We start from the raw sequence: 19,387 nt of genomic DNA, 5'->3' as shown, positions 1-19,387 counted from the left end.
TATCTCGTGCCTTCCATGGATCTCCTTCCCTTGGAGGATTGCAGTGGTTTTTCCTCCATTCTCTGGCCCTGATCCCCACACAGATGGAATGAGAGGTGTCTATGCAGAAGGGCGTGTGTCAGCAGCCACAGGATCTGTCTGTGAGGATAGGACTCACTTCAGGCTGGCGACAGGGCCAGAACCTGGCAGAGCCTGAACAATGGGGACATCTGAGGAAGCTCTTGGGGGCTGAGTGAGATGTGAGGATGACTTAGCTGTGGGCAGCTCCTCTCCTAAGTAAACGAAATACCCTCCATGTGCCCATGGCCCTGAAGCTCGTAGCGTGTCCCAGTCCTCTGTTCCTGCTCTGCCCACCTCGGAGAAAGCCCTTGAAGCTCTAAGCCAGTGACGTCCTCAAAGAGGACTTCTGTGGCTTTTTAATAAGTGACTTTTGCCTCCCAGTTGTAATCTCATGATGGGTAAGGGTTGGATTGTGCCCAATAAAATGGGAGTGTGGATGGTTGGTTTTCAGGAAACCTGTGAAACAAAAATTCCCTGGTGACTTTAGAAATTTCACTTAGGTTTGGAAAGGTTCTTGGGGAGCAGGCACACTTTGAGGACTCCTGAGCTTGAGCGAGGGCATCCTCCCGTCACGTGTGCCGGCTGCAGGTTGTCTGTCGAAGGGCATTTTCTGGTTGCCATATCAGCTCCCCTGCTGGAAGTCAGTGCTGTGAACAGCCCTGGCCAGAGTGTCACCCTCTTCCTGAACGTAAAGAATAAGGAGACAGATATCAGCCCATCCCATCTGCCGCGGTGGAGAACCACATTAGAGTAATTCACTTCTATAACCCCGTGCCACCTTGTTCTGTCAGTATCCCTGGGAACTAGAAGTTTCTACATTGCCAGGAATTGGACTAAAAGGTTGATAATACCAAGTAGCTTTTATGGCTCTGCGAGATTGGCCTGGTGTTGAGGGTTTTACTGGAATTACAAATAAGGTATTCTCTAAGGAAAAAAATTCCAGGTCTTAATGTCTCTTAGATACTACGCTTTATCCATGTGTCAACAAATTCCATTCAATGAATAATGGCTCCTGACATTTAAATACGTTTCTAATAAAAAGAATGTGTGTGCTATTTGCAGACTAGGGCAAATATCACGGTTCTTTGGTCTTACCTGGCAGTAAGCCTGGCAGTAATTATCCATCAAATGCCCTCCCCACCCATCTCTTTTGATGTCAGCCCTCCCAGCTGTCTGAGTGAAATAGACTCCAGGAGCCCAGAGAGCGTGGGAAAGGCCGACTAGGGCTTCCTGTCCTGAACCCTGACTGCAGGGCCACGCACGAGCTGTTTCCTCTCAGGGTCTCGGCACATTATTTTACCTCTCCAGGATCTGTAAAATGGGAGTTACAGTCAAGTCGAAAGTGTTTTTACTCTCATTGTGTAATCTGTAATAAGTATCTTAGATACCTTATATGTTACAGGAAATGGAGTTGAGACATTACATTTAATAAGGAACTGTTAGGAACATTTAAAAATAGAGCAGCGTAAGGAACCCCTATACCAGCTGTCCAGCTTCAGCCACTGTCCCCACCCTCCACCTTCTTAGTTTCCTCTGGGGCAGTCGATTACAGCAAATCCCAGACGCGAATCATACTTCACTATAAATATTTCAGCATGTACTCTAACAGAAAAAGACCCTTTAAAGAACAGAAACCACAGTGCCATTATCACGCCTAACCCATTAATAATTTCTCACTATCATCTATTACTCAGTTTGGTCTCAGGTTTTTTCCGTTTCAAGAATGTTTTTACACCTTGTGGTTCAGATCAGGATCCGAACAAAGTCTACATTGCATTTGGCTGATATGTTTCTTAAATATCTTTGATCCCTTTTGAGTCTGAGTTTTTCTCCCTCACTCCATCCCCTGCTTTTGTTTGTTTGTTTGTTTGTTTTATGCCATTTAGTTGTTGAAGTGCTGGCAGGGATTTTTTTTTTTTTTAATGAATATATGTTAACATTTCGGAGGAAATTATTAAAGCCTCATGAAGAAGGAGGATTGTAGATATTATTCATCCAGCCAAAGAAAGCATTGTTAAAATCCTGTGCCAAAGAGCAGTTTTACCAAATGTATTTTGGTCTATTTTAGACGGTGTTTTGCAGAATAAGCCCTGAAGAGTTCAGGACGTTTTCTTCCTGGAATAATAACCCTGTGAGGTCACAGGGTGGGAATGAAGAGCAGGCATGTGGCCCACTTGCAGTAGGAGTGGGACGCCTTTGATGGAGTAGACTGGAGACAGAGGATGGAGTGGGCTGGAGACGGCAGTGGCAGAGCCTAGAGCGGGCAGCTGCTGTGTCCTGGGGATCTTACCCAGTTCCTCCATCACGTCAGGACAGAAAATTTGGAGTTGTCTGGGATATAAAAGATGGAAGCCAGGAGGTGATAACTAAAACCTTTTCATTTATAAATTCATTGCTGGAGGGATCCGCAGGAGGTCTAGTTCTGCTGTGTACCAGCAGGATAGAAAGATCTAGAATGGCAGAAAACCTGGACCAGCATTCCAGAGTCCTGACTCCCAGTACTGTTACGTCAGTGGACAAAAAATAAAAGCACAGGAACTTTCCACTAGGAGGGAAAAGACAGAACTTAATTTAATTTTGCCAGGCAAGTTATAGCATTTTACCAGCATTTATCTGGAACACAAGGCATGTGTAGATCAGGAAAATTAACTGCTTGAATTAGATGGCATGTTTATTTGAACCGTGAGGCATAGAGATGGCTTGGGAGCAGCTTAAATTTCCTGAGGACAGGGACAACATCTTGGTTAACTTTGCACCCTCCCTTGGCCTGAGATGATGGCATCTTGAATGCAGTGAGTGTTTTATAAAAAGTGAATTGGTGGGTTAAGGCACTGGAGTGTTGCTGACACTATGGAAGTGCTGCACATTCTCAGCACCAGTGATCATTGGACGCAAACTCCTTATTGTGATGAGTCACACAGGTAGGTCCTCAGAATAGAGAGGATAGTTTGAAGCTCTCAGTTTTGGGAGAAACCCGCATTGGTGTAATAAGGTCTTGCTGAGATGCTGTGTGGCATGTATGGGGATAGACTCAATAAATGTAATGAGTGTGCAAGGCCTTGATCTACGTATCAGGGAGCATGGGTTGGATAGCCTTCCTTTTCTCTGGAAGGAACATAGACCCAACAAAATAAGATGGAATTAACTGAAGACTTGCACAGAGACCTAACTGGTGCCAGGTATGGTCATTGCACCCTGAGAAAAAGTGAAATGAAAATGGAAAATGCCACAGAATCTCGTGAAGAAGGAAGAACTCTGTAGTTGAACATAAGTAGTATGTTTGTACAATTACTTCTTATCTCAGTTATGGTACTTAATTAGCTGTGTGACCTCGGGTGAATTTTTTTTTTTTTTTTTTTTTGAGATGGAGTCTTCCTCTGTCACCCAGGTTGGAGTGCAGTGGCGCGATCTCTGCTCACTGCAAGCTCTGCCTCCCGGGCTCAAGTGATTCTCCTGTCTCAGCCTCCCGAGTAGCTGGAATTATAGGCGCCTACCACCATACCCAGCTAATCTTTGTATTTTTAGTAGAGACAGGGTTTCACCACGTTGGCTGGGTTGGTTTCGAACTCCTAACCTCAAATGATCTGCCCTGCTTGGCCTCCCAATGTGCTGGGATTATAGGCGTGAGCCACTGTATCCGGCTGAATTTTTGACCCCTCAGTTTTCTCGTCTGTAAAATGGGTGTGGTGTGGGCATCTCTCCCTCAGGCTGTTATGAGGAGTAAATGAGATCACAGATGTGCAGCATTTGGTATAGTGCCTGGCACATAGTAAGTGCTCTGTAAACATTGTTCTCCTCCTCCTCCTCCTCATCGTCACTGCTACTGCCACCACCTCTCCTGCTACTACTAAGTGGATCAGAACTATCTGGAAGGCAGAGATTACTCCTTAATTTTCCCAGGCATTTTGGGGCAATGATTTGTTGTGATACTAACTTATTTCTCGGCAGTGAATGAAGGTGTCTTTGGAGTAACTGTGAAGTAGAGAATACTGCTGGGCGTAAGCAATGGAGGATCTAGGCACTCCTGCTAGTTCTGGAACAGCTGATAGGAGACTGACATGACCATATGCCTTGAGTTCCTTAGATACAAAACGAGGAGTGATGTGACACAGATTTGTCTTAGTGATACTGGGAGGGGAAGTTGACCAGCGACTTCCCTAGAGGCATCAGCTGCTGTCACGGTGTTGGGGCCCTCCCCAAACGTGCCCACTGCCCTAGGTGGTGGCTGATGCCTGTGTGACAGTGCTGGCTGCAACCCTGGGAAGGCCTAACAGGGTTGGTAACGTGACAGCATCTGTGCTTTGGTTTGTGGTATGAGCTAATAAGTTATTTATAGTATCTGATAAAAACCAGACATCGCCACATTGATGTCTCACCAAAAGCAGTACCAGTCATTTCATCATCTCTGACTTTTCAAAAACATAGATGATTTTCATTAGCAAGCGAGAGGAGATGGATCTAGGCAGGCTGAGAGTCTTGTTCTGCACCAAAGTGGCCAAGAAACTAAAATATGTGTGTTATAGTCAGGGAAGGGAACGCTGCTATTTTTTACCCATACTTTTGTATTGAGAATAGGGCTTGAAAGAGAAGGAAAAGTAGAGAAGATTACCAGGGAAAGAGAATAGAAAAAATTGTTTGCTTTCCGTGAAGAATGAACGTTGGTTTCAGACTTGCAGCCCCTGGTGACTGGGGACGAGGCCGGGGGGCTGGTGATGTTGAGACGGGAGGGGTGTGCTTGGCCACCGTGTTACTGATTCCTTTGGCTCTGTGTGGAGTATGCATGTGACATGTAGGTCTCCTTTGTCCTCCAGGGAGTGTACGACGTTCGGCAGGCCTACATTCAGTTTGCTCTCTCCTTTCTAATTGCGGGTGATGACAGCACTATAGTGCAGGTGTTGGAAGTGAAAGGTAGGTGCACCCCCTTGTCCCTTAGGAAAGCCCATTTGTTTTGAAAACCCTGCTGCAAACCGTTTCTTCCAAGTTAGAAAAAGGTCTGCAGCCTTTGCAGTTGCTCTGTACCCCAGATCGAAGGGTATGGGGCAGGGAGATGGGTGAGCGGGTGCAAAGCCTTGGTCAGTACCGTTTTGATATCACGGGTCAGAGTGAACAGAGGTGTCCTGTTATGCCATCTGGAGTGCTGAGCAAGGCCGTAACAGAGGATAAATGCAGACCTCAGAGAGGCAGAGTCGGGCAAACAAAGGAGGCTTTATGGCTCTGGAACATACTCAGACTCATAGCCCTGGCTACCTGGATTTCCTTGGGAGCTGTAGTTTTAAAAAATGAAGTTAGTTCTTTGGTGGCTTAGCCCCGTGTTATGAGAATATCAGTAACAGGGCTTCAGAGAATTCCAGCTTGACCACCTTCTGGTGGCTGTGTCCCTAGAGTGAGGCTTGGCATCATTTAATCTGCTAGGGCCCCTTGCGTTTTATCAAGAGATTCAGTAAGATGATCAATGGCAGCACTTAGCTCAGCACATGGCAGTTGCTCAGTAAGATTCCCTGGAATCCTGGCCTCTCTGGAGGTGAAGAACAGTCCCGTGGACTGGCCGGAGCTCTGGGAGCTGTTGAGGAGGAGTAGCAGGGTACTGTACTCAGGGCTTTTGGGTCTCTAGTCCTTCTTCCCCCTCCCAGGTGGGCGATCTGAACTGCCCCTGGAACGTGACTGCCGGGGCCATTTAGGAGAAGAGTGCGGGTGGTGGTCACCCTGTCTGTAGTCAGCCTGGTCTGTGTGGGGCCCTCCATTGCTGCTGTGGTGGGCAGCGTGAGAGTGGAGATGTGGTTTCTGCATAATGCAGCAGACAGATTTTTTTTTTTTCCTACTTGTTACTAGGAACTAGGTTCAGGATGTCTTGCTGCTGCCAGGGCCAGTAGTTTCTTAAGACTCCCCTGGGTCATTTCAGCCATCTGGCCTTTTATTCCAGGACAGTTGGTACCATTTTCACTGTTGAAGGGGACTGGAACGTGCTACAGTTTAATGTTTCTGCTGGGAGTTTGGCTGTACGCATTAAAACTTTTAAGATGCTTATGCATGGGTTTGGATTTATGATGGGCCCGTCCCCCTGGGCCTCTCATAGTACCCCATGCCAGAGCAAACTGTAGCCCCGAACCATTGCCTGGCCTCTGTGCCCGTAGGCTGCTGGCACTGAGGTGGGTTGCACAATGGATAAAGAAAAAAAGATAAAACAACTTTTAAGATACTTGATCCTGCAATTCCATGTCTAGTCATTTATCCCAGTGAAATAATTACAGATGTGAGTAGAAGTTTTGTTAGGGAATAATATTTATATTAGCTGGAAATGGGACTTCTAACTCTCCACCAGTATGAGATTGGCTGAGCAAATAGGGGACTGGTCATAAGACGGAATGCAGCGATTAAAAATACTCTAGAGGCTGGCCGTGGTGGCTCACGCCTGTAATCCCAGCATTTTGGGAGGTGGAGGCGGGAGGATTGCTTGAACCCAGGAATTCTTGAGACCGTCCTGGGCAACATAGTGAGATTCTGTCTCTACCAGAAGAAAAAAATACAAAAGTTAACTGGGCGTGTTGGCGTGTACCTATTGTCTCAGCTACTTGGGAGGCTGAGGTGGGAGAATTGCTTGAGCCTGGAATGTCAAGGCTGCAGTAAGTCGAGATTGCACCACTGCACTCTAGCTTGGAGGACAGAGGGAGGCCCTGTCTCAAAAAGAAAAAAAAATGCTGTACTTAATGGTTTCAAAGTTTTTTAGTGATACATGATCAGGTGTAAACTGAGTTATAAAACTGTAAAGTACGATCTCATTTTACTCAAATAGAACAGCATGAATACATCAGAAAGTTAATAGTTAACTCAGACAATGTTAACAGTGTTAACTTCTCGGTACTGAGGCCTTGACTTATTCTTTTGGTTTGTCTGGTATTTTCTGATTTTTCCTTTTTCACAAATAATGAATTTGCTTTTGTAGAAATTCTGTGTGCCCAGTAAGCCTGTGTGGAGCAAGGAAAATTGTAATTGCTTTGCTGCTTCTGCCCACTGTCACCACTGCATTAATAATGATAGTGTCAAGCGCTGGTGGCTATTTCCCTGGGGATTGAAAAGTAGGAAGAGAAAGCAAAAAGTCAACAAACTAAATCAACCAAAATTCTACTGCCAACTTAAAAAATGATGACCTTCTCTTTAAACATATCTCAGCAAGTCTAAGCGAGAAATTTTATTAGTTTGTTATGCCATACATTCTCTTTCAAATAGTATTTAGTTAATTTTAATATAAGAAAAGAAAAGCAAAATGGAACTAAAGACCTACTGAACTTCTTAAAAAGTTCTGTCATTGGTTCACCTTTAGGTGCTCTTGATTTCTTTTCTTTCCTCCTTTTTGTTTTTTTTGTTTTGTTTTGTTTTGTTTTTTTGGAGACACTGTCTTGCTCTGTTGCCTAGGTTGGAGTGTGGTGGTGCAATCATAGCTTACTGCAACCTCAAACTCCTGGGTACTACTGATCCTGCCACCTCAGCCTCCTAGGTAGCTAAGACTACAGTAAGAGTACATGTGCGCACCACCATACCCAGATCATTTTTAAATTTTTTTTTAGAGACAGGGTCTTGCTATATTGCCCAGGCTGTTCTTGAACTCTTGGCCTCCCATAGTGCTGGGTTTACAGGCATGAGCCACTGTGCCTGGCTTCTTGATTTCTTATGTCATGGAAGTGGTTATGTCTACTGGAAACTTGTGTAGTTAAAAAAAAAAAAAGAAAAACTTAAAAAAAAGAAAAGGTAAAAGGCATTCTTTGCTGTACTACTTAAACAGTAATATTCTCTCGTCTATTCTCATTTTCAAAATATTTTTGAATTTAATGCTTTGAAACTTTTACTTTCAGAATTTATTCCCTGCATTTTTAGCTCAGGGATAAAGGAAGATAGGATCTCTACCATCAATATTTTATTATCCACACTGAAAACAAAGGTACGTGCTTGGTGATCAGTGTTTCTGTTGTCTGATTTCCCTCGAGCGTGGAGATATTCTCCGGTGTTTACAGTACTGTAGAGCTACAACATCTTACGTTACGTAGACTGTTGTATTGGTTGAGTGGGAACTTCTTCCTTAAGCAGAAACTTGTTCTTGTTGATGAGCATACCCTGAGACTAGAAGGTTAAGGAATAGCTGAAGCAGCCAGTGACGTCCAGACGTGGCTGCTGTTTTATTACAGCAGCAGAAAAGCTGATGGTCAACATTTCACAGCAACCCAAAGTGATCATTGTGGGCTGTCAATTATAAATAATACTTCATTCACATAGCTAGCAAAAGGTTGTTTTGTGTCATGTTCCATATTCTGCCTTTTGCAAGCATCTCATCCATATTTGAAAACTTGCTAAAAGGATCACTGCCTTTAACACAGAAACACCTTAAATCAGCAGTAAGAAAAACTCTGTGACCCTCCCGACATGACATGTTGTCCAGAGTCCACATGAAAGTGGCTAATAAGCATGAAAGGACTTTATGTTCAAAGTATTTTAAAGAGCGATTCTCAACTGGGGGCAATTTTGCCTTCTACGGGACATTTGGCAAACTCTGAAGACATTTTGGGTTGTCACAACTGGGGAGGTACAACGGGTGCCTAGTGAGGAGACAGCAGGGATGCTGCCAGACATCCTGCAATGCTCAGGACAGCCCCCAAAACAATTACCTGGCCCCAAGTGTCAGTGGAGCTGAGGTTGAGAAACCCTAATTTAAAGTAATGCAAATAGTGACATACAGATTTTTTTGCCTACTAAAATAGCATTGCCTTTTAAAAACAATAGTGTTCAGTGCTAGCCAGGATGCTTTGAATCAGATACTTTCTTGAGAAGGAAGTGTTGTATCCCCTATGGAAGATAACAGTTCTGACAGGATGTGTCAGAGGTCTTAAATATGTTCATGGACCCTGATGTATGGTGGTTCTGAACTGGGGGAGTTGCATCAGAACCACTAGGGGAATGTATTTGAAATATATATACCTGGGCCACACCCCTAGGGATACTGGGGGTAGGTTTGGGTGGAGCTGAGAATTTGTTCCACAATTCCACTTGCAGGAACCAGAGTCAAGTCCAAAGTCAGATGCAGTGAAAACTTTGTTCAAGGATGCTAATCACGGCTTTATGGAGAATAGCCAGAATTTAGAAACAACTAATTGTAAACACCAGGGGAATGGTTAGATAAGTGGTGGTCCACTCATAGGATAGAATGGTATTTAGCCCCCCAAAATGTTCTACAGGGATTTTTAATGATGTGGAAAAGGATTATGTTTCATAAGTAATCACATATAAATAAAATCTCAGGCAAAAAATAACTAATACATACACATATATATTGTGTGGGTGTGGGTGGTGACTGAAATGAAATGTATCAAAATAGTAACTAGGTGTCCTAGGATGGTTGGGAATATTGGTGAACTTCCCTTTTATGTTTTTACTTTTTTTAAACCAAATTTTCTGCCACTAGCATGCGTTATTTTTATAATGATCAGAAAACAGTGAGCACCATTTTAAAAGTAATTGAATTCCATGAACTTCATTTGTTTTTATTATTGTTTTCAGGTAGTTCACAATAAAAATATCACAAAAACCCAGAAGGTGCGTTTTTTTACGGGGCAGTTATTGAACCACATAGCATCACTGTACAGCTGGAATGGGATTACCGACGTGAACCCGGAAGATGTCAAGGTGCAGACCCTTTTTAGTTTTCATTGACCTCGTTGTTGGAATTTGATCCTCAGGGTCGGGAGAGGGAGAATTCTCAACGCTGCACCAGACTTGAAGTCCCCTCATTTGATCGGTTTCTTTTGACTGTGGTTATATGGTTGTATTAACCCTCTGCTAATTGCAATAGGATTTTTTCCCCTAATTTCTTAATCATGCTAATACATATATATATTTTTTTCTTTTAGAAAACCATGATTTCCTTGAGCTGAGCCATATCTTGGTTTTCCCTGCAGCATTTGCCTGTTAGACCTGCAGGGTCATCCCGGCCCTCTTTTCCTCCTCTTGCTTTACCTCTGCCTTCCTGTCCTTCCATTCTTTCATGTCCAGTTGTTGGAGTTTCAAGCCTTGTTGCGTGTTGTTTGTTTGTTTGTTTGTTTGTTTGTTTGTTTTTAACTTCAGGATCCTGAATGTCTAGGAGCCTCATCTACTGACATACGTAATTTATTTTGTGCTAGTTAACGCATGTGCTAAATTGAAACAGCTGCTCTCACACTGACCCAATGCCAGTATATATTTTAATTTCCCTCAGGATGTTACTTAACATGGACTTGGCCAGAGTAGTAAAGGCGCGGACTTCCTGTTAATGTTATAATAACTCACCTCTCAAGAGTCTACTACTTCACCTCCTTTTATCTTGGAGACTTGCCCAGGTCATCTTGTTTTGAACATGTTTTTGTATGCTCTAGAGCAGCAAGCCTCGGGGGCTGCCTGAAAACACTCCCAAATGTGGAATTTTATTCAAATGAACAAGAGAAATTAGATCACTTTAAAGCTTTTAAAAAATACAGGTTCAAGCTTGTCCCTCTTCAGAGTATTCTTTTATCTTGATCGGTGTATCTTTGGTTGTTGTTTTCATTTACTGTTTGGAATGATACCAGATGTTTAAAATGTTTTCTAAATTGTCATCAGGCAGTTGATATTGTCCTTGTTTTTACTGTAGCTCTTACTTAGATGTATGAGCTTGGGATTTGCATTGAATTTTTAAAAATCTTCATAGGTTTCTGCTGAAGAAGCAGGGAAAACCATGGTACGGGAGCTCGTTCATAACTTCCTGATGGATCTTTGCTGTTCACTCAAGCATGGAATTAATTTTTATGATGCATCTTTGGGTACCTTTGGCAGGTAAAGTATAACACTCTTGTGGACCCCAGGGTGTGCGTGTTCCTTAGAAGTCACCACATACATGAGTGTCCAGTGGAACTGTAGTAGGTTAGAACTAGAACTGTGGACATTATCTAACTCATTTCAGGGTTGAACAGTTGTAGTCCCAGAGAACTTCTACTCGTTGCACGTCCTCGGGGGCAGTTCTGAGGGTAGCTGTCTATTAGCACTTAGTTAGGTCATGGGATATTTCACCCAGGGAGGTGCTGCAGATGTTTACCTAAAGACAGTGTTCGTCAGCTGGAGTTCAGGAAAGGCGTCTGCCTTCACAGAGAGGGTTGGCCCTGACATGGGCCTCACAGCAGTCCTGATGCAAGTGCCATTGTTATGCCAACTTTGCAGAGGAAGAAAGTAGTTCTAGAGAGGTCCAGACCCTTATCCTGGTTAAATGGCAGAGCTTGCATTGGAATCCAGGAAGTCTAGCTCCAAACTGGTACTAAACAGTCCTCCCTGTCCTCGACAGGCTGCCCATGAGTCACGATTTCAAAATTGTTTTTATTTTTTATATTTTGTTTCATATTTCACAATTGTGATAACATTTCATCAGTAAGGAAACATAAAGTTCAAATCTACTGGTTTTGATTATATTCTTTGAGACTTTCTTTTTGTAGTCGTATAATACAGGTCCATGTAGTTTTTTTTTAATAACAAAAACAGCTTACTACTGTTCATCCTATCTGCTTTTTCCCCATTTGACAATAAAAATATGGGCCACGTTTTCTGGTCATTGTAAATGATTTATTTTTTACTCCTTGTTATTCTATCATAGCATTATATCACAAGGATTTAGGCAGTTTGATTTACTTCTAGTTTCAGCCAGTCAGGAAATCAGGTGATTCCTTCAGAATGGAATAACGTGGTGGGAATTTTTCTGTCTGCTTATGACTTTGTACATGTTTTGATTCTGAGGTTACTGTGATTTAACTTGTCACATCATTTCTTTCTTCTTTCATCAGTAAGAATGAGCTCATTTTCCTGCCAAAACACAACAGCAGACTTTTATAGTTGAATAGAATAGTACACCATGCTTAAAACACATGCATTGTTCTCTCTTTTTAAAGCATTTTTCCTCCATAACTAGGCCCCTGAAATAGATGATCATTTGATGGGCGTTTTGAATCAACTTGTGGGTATGCGTCTGTTTGCAGCAAGCTGTGATGTATGTGAATTTTGAAGCCATGGGCAAAAGACAAGTGTTTGTGCATAAGGGAAAGGAAGGAGATGTGTTTGTGAATGGTAACAGAAAGCTTTGGGAACACTGAATTGCATCGTTCCCTGTTCCCCAGTAGACATGTGGCCCACTCCCTCATTTCATTCAGGTTCCTTTGCAGACCTCACCGCTTCAGGGAGGCCTTCCCCAGCAGCCCTTTCTGAAATCGTCCCTCCACTGTCACGGTGTTTTTGCCTGGCTTAGGCTTCTGACTGTTCGTTTATTTGTTTGCCGATTTATTTATTTGCTTGTTCGTTACCAGATTGGTGAGAAGTGGTGAGAACAGGTGCCGGTCTGTTATGGGCCTCCAGTCCCTAGGACAGTGCCTGGCACATAGTAGGTGTTCACTGAAAACTGGTGTTACAGCATAGAGCAAGGATTGGCACACTTTTTCTACAAAGGGCCAGATTGTATTTTAGGCTTGGCAGCCTACAGTCTGTTGTGACCACTCAATTGTGCCACCAAAGCATCCATAGATGTAAATAAGTAGGTTTACCTGTGTCCCAATAAAATTACAGTGATAGGTGCTGAGCCCTACTTTGCCAGTCCCTGGTGTAGGTTAACAGCAGGCAGCTGGGCTTCAATTGTAACTTAGCTCTGAGACCGTCACTGGGTTAGGCATCCTCTCTGCCTCCATTATCTCGTCTATAAAGTGGGAATAAAAGTAGTGCCTGTCGTAGAGAGGTGGTGGTAATGCCTAGAGCAGTGTCTGGCATGTATCATGCACTACATAAATATTAGTGCTCTCCATTTTATTACGTTGTTGATTAAAGTATGTGTAGTATTTTTAGCACTCTTTGTAGGTTTAATATCCTTTTCATTTGACAGCACAAACTATATTTGTTCATGACATTTTCATATTAAGAAAGGATATTTTCATATCCTTTTTTTAAAGGATAGTTTTTCTGATCAAAATTATACTTTCTAATTTGATTTTTAAAAAACTTTTTAAAACTATATGTAAAGCTGTCCTATAGCATTGTAGTTTTACTGAATTTATAAGGGGCATATGAGACACTGGGGACCCTAGAAACCATCGCTGTGTCGTGCACGAGGCCGAGTCTGAGGGTTTTCTGGGTGTTTTGACTTCCCAGGGTCAAGCAGATAGGAAAGGGCGTACTTTCTAAAAAGACTTTGAGGCAGGTGAAGCCTTGTTACCTGGGGCTTTCGCTGTGTGGATCCTGGGGTTTTACTCCCTTTATGCAAGTTTGAGTCTCTGTGGTCTTTCCTGCGTCTTACTTTTTTTTTTTGAGATGGAGTCTCGCTCTGTTGCTCAGGATGGAAGGCAGTGGCGCAGTCATAGGTCACTGCAGCCTCGAACTCCTGGGCTCATCTGCTGCTTTTATTATCTTCTCATACCTTTGAAGATTGTCCACTTTGAGACAACTTTTCAATATTTTTCCCCATCCTAGCTTTTTTCAGCTGCTAAATGAAGATGAGGGAATTTGAAATAAGCTAGAAACAGGGAAGGCAGAAGGCCCGTGCAAGGACCTTGTGCTGTCTTGTCAGATTTCTTGTCAAGAAATAATTTGATGGCACTCTGGACCATGCAGCAACTCATGAGCAGTTCATATAAAAAAACTTTATTGCCAGGTGTGGTGGTGCGCACCTCTAGTCCCAGCTACTCAGGAGGCTGAGGCAGGAGGATCACTTGAATCCAGGAGTTCGAGGCTGCAGTGAGCCCTGGTCACACCACTGCATTCTGGATGACAGAGCAAGACCCTATCTCTAAATAAAGAAATAATAAAACATTTTAAAAAGTAAAAGAAGTCCCCCTTTCAAGAGAAAAATGTCTTACCTGCATTTTTTTACATTTACACTCACATATGTATTTACATAGTGCTTTTTTTTTCAGATGGAGTCTCACTCTGTTGCCCAGGCTGGAGTGCAGTGGTGCAATCTCAGCTCATTGCAGCCTCCACCTCTCAGGTTCAAGCGATTATCCTGCCTCAGCCTCTTGAGTAGCTAGGACTACAGATGGGCACCACCACACCTGGCTAATTTTTTGTGTGTTTTTAGTAGAGACAGGGTTTCACTATGTTGGCCAAGCTGGTCTTGAACTCCTGACCTCAGGTAATCCTCCCGCCTTGGCCTCCCAAAGTGCTGGGATTACAGTCGTGAGTCACCGCAGCCAGCCCTACGTAGTGCTTTTTCATGTGTGGCTGGAGGAGGGATGTCAGTAAAATCTCAAAATGAAGTTTGGGGCTTGGATTCCTCCATGCTGGTTTTGCCCTTTCTTTTCAGTAGCCTTGACTTCTAGGTAGACTGGTAGGTGGCTGAGGTAGAGTGAGAGAGAACGGTGTTCTTCCCTTCCTTTAGAAAGCAAATTGAGCTCAAGAGAGGGAAGTAGGAAAGAAGAAATGGAGCAGGACAATCAGAGACTTAGACTTTTTCAGCCACTCAGAAGTAGAGGATGGGAGGGAAGTCCTCTGTGGAGAGCGGGAAGCCCCAGGCCACAGAACTCCCACTTTATGTCTTGGGGGAAGTGCCCCAGGCTGTGATTGCTGTGTCCACTGAGGGCAGTTCTGCAGAGCTGCATCACCGTGAGCTCTCAGGGTGCTTTGACCTCTCCCCATGTCTCTTTCTCTAACAGAGGTGGAAACCTGACACTTTTGCACTTCTTGCTGGGTTTGAAAACTGCAGCTGATGATGAGCTGGTGGCTGACCTTGTGGTGAACATCCTCAGAGTGTGCCCGGACCTACTGAACAAATACTTCAAGGAAGTGACGTTTTCCTTTATCCCACGAGTGAAGTCTACTTGGTTAAATAATATCAAACTACTAAACAAGGTAAAAAAACATATTTAAAAGTCTGTTAGCTAGGCTGGGCATGGTGGCTCATGCCTATAATCCCAGCACTTTGGGAGGCTGAGGCAGGCGAATTACCTGAGGTCAGGAGTTTAAGACCAGCCTGACCAACATGACGAAACCTGCCTCTTACTAAAAATGCAAAAGTCAACCGAGTGTGGTGGTGTGCGCCTGTAATCCCAGGTACTTGGGAGCCTGAGGCAGGAGAATTGCTTGAACCTGGGAGGCGGAGGTTGCAGTGAGCCAAGATTGCGCCACTCTACTCCAGCCTGGGTGACAGAGCGAGACTCCATCTCAGAAAAAAAAAGTCAGTTAGCTAGATAGGGGGGCATAGGGAGTTGGGGGACTGGCAGACATTCTGATCTGGTAAACTGTACAATATGAAGACCTTTCAGGGATAAAAAGGGATATTTTAGATCATGTAAATTTGGTGTCCTTATCTTCTATAGCATTTTGCCTTTCACTGAGCTGAATTTGAAGTTTATTCCTTTAGAATCTTTTGAGCCAATTTATCTTGTTCATCAAGATTTTGCCTAGAGTGAAATCCCAGCACAGTTAGACTGGGATTGATGAGATGCCTAATTATCTTTTCTCCATCTCAGCTCATAAAAAGCAAAATAAAATGAAATGTCTGATTTGTCAGATAGTTTTTAAACGTTGCTGCTTCAGTTAGAAAAACTTGAAATAAGCTGTGGAACGTTGGTCTGATGGTTTAAGTGGATGTGCGTTACCTTCCTCTTGATTATGGTGTCAGCATCTGCCCATTTACAAATGGAGGTACCTACTGTTAGTTCTTTGGCAGTGATGCCTGCCTTGTTTGAACTCTCTGTCACTGATTCATGGTTTGCCTAGTGGTAAAATACCTGGGATTGTTTCTTGTGCCTCTGCCTGGGCCTGGCATTATCTGTAAAACCAGCTTTTATTCTGCTTGAGTGCCTATGTGCACCGTCTCCACATTTACCTTGGGATAAGGAGGATGTACTCCACCCCTCATTTTGGTACAGATAGTCCCGGGGCCAGCACCCTACTGGGAGCTGCATCTGATACAGGGGAGGGGTGAGTGTGTGGTCTTTGCAGGCCCAGTATTGAGTCCTTACTTGGCTGCTAACTAGCTATGTAGCCTTAGGGAAATTACCTAACCTCGCTGAGCTCCAATTTTGTCACCTGTGAATATATTTTTGTTTTAATGTAAAGTGTCCCTATCCCAAAGGGTTGTCAGGAAGCTTTGAGAAAATGGCTTCCTGATATGCCTTCCTGACATCATTTGTCAGGTGCCTGTCAAGTGCAGCCGGAACTGATAAGTAGTACCATTCGTAGTTCTAGCAGTGATTGATTTGCCATCAGAGGTTTTAAGAGACTCTGCAGACCACAGGTCAAGTTCTGCTCTGAAGGTCCTTTGTCTGTTAACAGCCAGTCTCCTGACCTCATTTGTCTTTGACAAGTAGATTTGGGGGAGTTAATCTTCCACTCTGCCTTGTGGGGAGTCTCGAACCTTTACTGCTATAATTATTTGATTGAATGGCTTCACCTTCGGGTGCCTACAACTAGTCTCAGGTTTGAAACTTACTTCCAGCACCAACTATATCTCTTTTTTGCTTTTCCTAGATCTATGAGGCTCAGCCGGAGATTTCCCGGGCATTTCAGACCAGAGAGTTTATACCCTTGCCTCGGCTCCTGGCTATGGTGATGGTGACCACTGTTCCCCTGGTGTGCAATAAGAGCATGTTCACCCAAGCATTAAACGTAAGGCCATGCGGTTGCCCCACTTCTGGAACTGCCTCCAGCTAAACTCGCTGGCTACATGATGTGATTATTCTGAGAACCTGCCTGGATGTGGTTTGATTGTGTTTTGTTAGGGAGCCTCTGAGGCTTCCAGGACAGAGGCTGTAGTTTGAGATAACCCATGAGTGACAGGTCCACGCACGTGGGTAAGGACCTTGGAGCAAAGAGACTTTGCTTCTAGGGACACTGGACTTCATGTCCTTGGCCCTGCTCCATCACACAGCGGGGACCCCTGCATCCCTCCAAGCCTTTCTAGTCCTGCCGGAGGGTGAAAGAATGTCTAAATCAGAAGAAGGAAAATTCATCATTAAAATCTCATTAGTTTAGAATTTCCAGACATGGTAGGAATGAAATTTGCCCAGCACATTCTTTCTTTTATGGTTTAGGTGAATGGTGTTAAGATGCCTGGTGAACATATACTTTGAAGGCCAGCTGTTTTCAGGCATTTTTGGAGGACATGTTCATGGAAGAAATTGATACTTAAATTTTACATGATTATTTGTTATAAAGGTCCCCATGCCCCTCAGAAACCACATTCTGAGGGGTTCACATGTCTTTCACCCCAGCATCACGGGCATGGGTGGATGGCTGTGTGTTGTTGGCACACCTGGGTCCCGGGCCCTGCCAGCCCCTCCTAACCCCAAGTTGCGTGAGGTACCTGGGGGAGGCCAGGTATTCGGAGGGGTGTCTTTGTCCTTCTAGGCAGGCTGAATTGTGTGGCTTCAGGAGGAGCAGGTTGGCTGTGGTGGGTTGCACAGGCGCGGGTTGGCCCTGTAGGAATGAGCACAGTCACTGTAAAGTGGGGTGGACTCCTGAGACCATGTGGTGAGATTCACTGTTTTTTGATACCCCTCCAGGGTTTGTGCTGAGCATGGGTGATGGGGTGAGGAGTAGAGAGGAGGCCTGTGTGGGAGTAGGCAGAAAGGTCTCGTGTTGTGTTTGTCAAATCATCGTATGCAAAATTGGCACCCAGCTAGCTTGCCCAACTGTTTTAATTAACGTGGGAGACATTTGCATTTCTCAAAGGGCTTGCGGGAAAACCAGATCGAAAGGATTAGTTTGATGAACCTCCTTTATTTTTTTATTATTTTTTTTCCTCTTTTTTGAGACAGGGTCTCATTTTGTTGCCTAGGCTGGAGTACAGTGGTGTGATCATAGCTCATTGCAGCCTCAAACTCTTGGACTCAAGTGTTCCTCCCACCTCAGCCCCCTGAGTAGCCGGGACTACGGGTACACACCGCCACACCCAGCTGATTTTCTTATCTTTATTTTGTGTATAGACAGGGTTTCACTATGTTGCGCAGGCTGGTTTCAAACTCCTGGCCTCACGCAGTTTTCCCACCTGGACCTCCCAAAGCGTTGGGATTAGAGGTCTGAGCCACCACACCCAGCCAGATGTGCCTCCCCTGTGGGCTGCGTTTGCTCTCCCCTCCAAGCTTGCTCCTGGTAGGCTGGGAGAGAAAAGCCTGTCTCCTCCTCCTCTCAGTGTTGTTTCAGGATAAAGGCTTGTGCCCCTAGAGGGGTGTTCTAGCTCCTGCACGGAGTGGCTCCAAGGAAGGAGTCTCAGAGGACACAGCCTCCTCTCCCCCTGTTGGCTGTTGCCATGCCCTGCAGGGCCAGGACCAGGGCCACTGAGCCCAGCCTTGCCTTCCCTCCACAGGTGCCCTTTCCGAGAGCCAAGACTGTTTTTATGTGAGACCCGGTGATGCGAGTGCCTCCAGGGGCTGGAGTTAGATGATGTTTGTTTGGGTTTTTTTTTATTTCTTATGGTTTTGTCTAAAAAACTTTTAAAGCATACATTTTAGAATCAGGAAGAGAAGCTTTAGCCTATTTTAGAAACAGGAAGTAAGAAAGCGTTTGGAAGCAGGGCCCGGGTTGTTGGTTGAGCTTTGTGCTCCCAGCGCCTTGGGTGTGGTGTGCATGCTTGTGTGGGGCCTGCCTTTGAAGCGATTGTGAGGCCGGCCATTCTTGGCTTAGGATAGTTCCTGTAGTCCTGATTTAGTGTGCAGTGTACGCAGAGTGAAGCCGCAGCTGACTGGAATGCTGGGGCTCTGGGGTGTCGCGGTTACTGAGCTAAAAGTAAACCAGAAAAGCTCTTTGTTTCTACCTCACCGCCAGTCTGCAGTGTCCCAGCCAGGGCTTCTCAGATCTCAGTGTTGGAGGGCTCTCCTGGGGATCATGTGAAATGCAGATTCTGCTTGAGTTGTCTGGGCCGGGGCCTGGGAGGATGAGGCGGGAGGATTGCCTGAGTCCAGGAGCTTGAGGCTGCAGTGAGCTATGATCGCACCATTGCACTCCAGCCTGGGTGACAGAGTGAGACCCTGACTCAAAAAAAAAGAAAACAGTGGCAGAGTGGCTTCTGATGAGATCTGTTGTTAATGGAGAACATTCACAGTAGCTGAGTAGTTGTCTCAAGGCTTACCAAAGAGCAGATGATAAAAATGAAACTACTGCTGGATGCTGCCATTAGTGGTCGTTTCCTGGCGATTGCCGAGGTCAGACCCAGAGGATATCAGGAGGGTAAGGTACCCAGGTCGCCTCTTCTCACAGTGTAGAGACCAGCTGTTTCATGCAGCTTCCCCTGTGAGTGACCTGAGGAGGGGCAAATGCCAGCCAAGCCCACACTTAGCAAATCTGTGTCCACCAGTGTATCCTAGAG

The 19,387-nt window shown here is 44.6% G+C and overlaps 1 protein-coding gene, 1 long non-coding RNA gene and 1 other non-coding gene across 7 annotated transcripts in view; 2 read left to right on the top strand and 1 right to left on the bottom strand.

Annotated features, from left to right (window-relative positions):
- The window catches only part of LOC105472723 (URB1 ribosome biogenesis homolog), a 79,979-nt gene that overhangs the window by 8,954 nt on the left and 51,638 nt on the right, over positions 1 to 19,387 (top strand). For 3 of the 4 annotated variants that reach the window (XR_011622793.1, XM_071095611.1, XM_071095610.1), the window contains exons 5-10: positions 4,872 to 4,968; positions 7,908 to 7,993; positions 9,604 to 9,729; positions 10,766 to 10,890; positions 14,733 to 14,928; positions 16,552 to 16,689. Coding sequence is in view for 3 of the 4 variants with exons in the window: in XM_071095611.1 (XP_070951712.1) it covers positions 4,872 to 4,968; positions 7,908 to 7,993; positions 9,604 to 9,729; positions 10,766 to 10,890; positions 14,733 to 14,928; positions 16,552 to 16,689 (768 nt within the window). In the remaining variant the exon portion in view is untranslated. The remainder of the gene's footprint in view (positions 1 to 4,871; positions 4,969 to 7,907; positions 7,994 to 9,603; positions 9,730 to 10,765; positions 10,891 to 14,732; positions 14,929 to 16,551; positions 16,690 to 19,387) is intronic. The other variant, XM_071095612.1, reaches the window with a different exon arrangement.
- Positions 643 to 19,290, bottom strand: LOC139362992 (uncharacterized). Of its 2 annotated transcripts, none has more exons than XR_011622794.1 (3): positions 19,151 to 19,290; positions 17,387 to 17,499; positions 643 to 742 (listed from the first exon to the last, which is right to left on the bottom strand). It is a non-coding gene; the product is annotated as an uncharacterized lncRNA (long non-coding RNA). The 2 variants fall into 2 exon arrangements; XR_011622795.1 differs by lacking the exon at positions 643 to 742 and adding an exon at positions 11,805 to 11,904.
- On the top strand, positions 6,086 to 6,221 carry LOC112425075 (small nucleolar RNA SNORA42/SNORA80 family). Its single transcript, XR_003016074.2, has one exon. It is a non-coding gene; the product is annotated as a small nucleolar RNA SNORA42/SNORA80 family (small nucleolar RNA).

The sequence above is a fragment of the Macaca nemestrina genome, chromosome 4, assembly GCF_043159975.1.
Source record: "Macaca nemestrina isolate mMacNem1 chromosome 4, mMacNem.hap1, whole genome shotgun sequence".
NCBI lineage: Eukaryota > Metazoa > Chordata > Mammalia > Primates > Cercopithecidae > Macaca > Macaca nemestrina.
The sequence above is the reverse complement of the archived record's forward strand: the minus strand, read 5'-3'. Positions and strand labels throughout refer to the sequence as shown.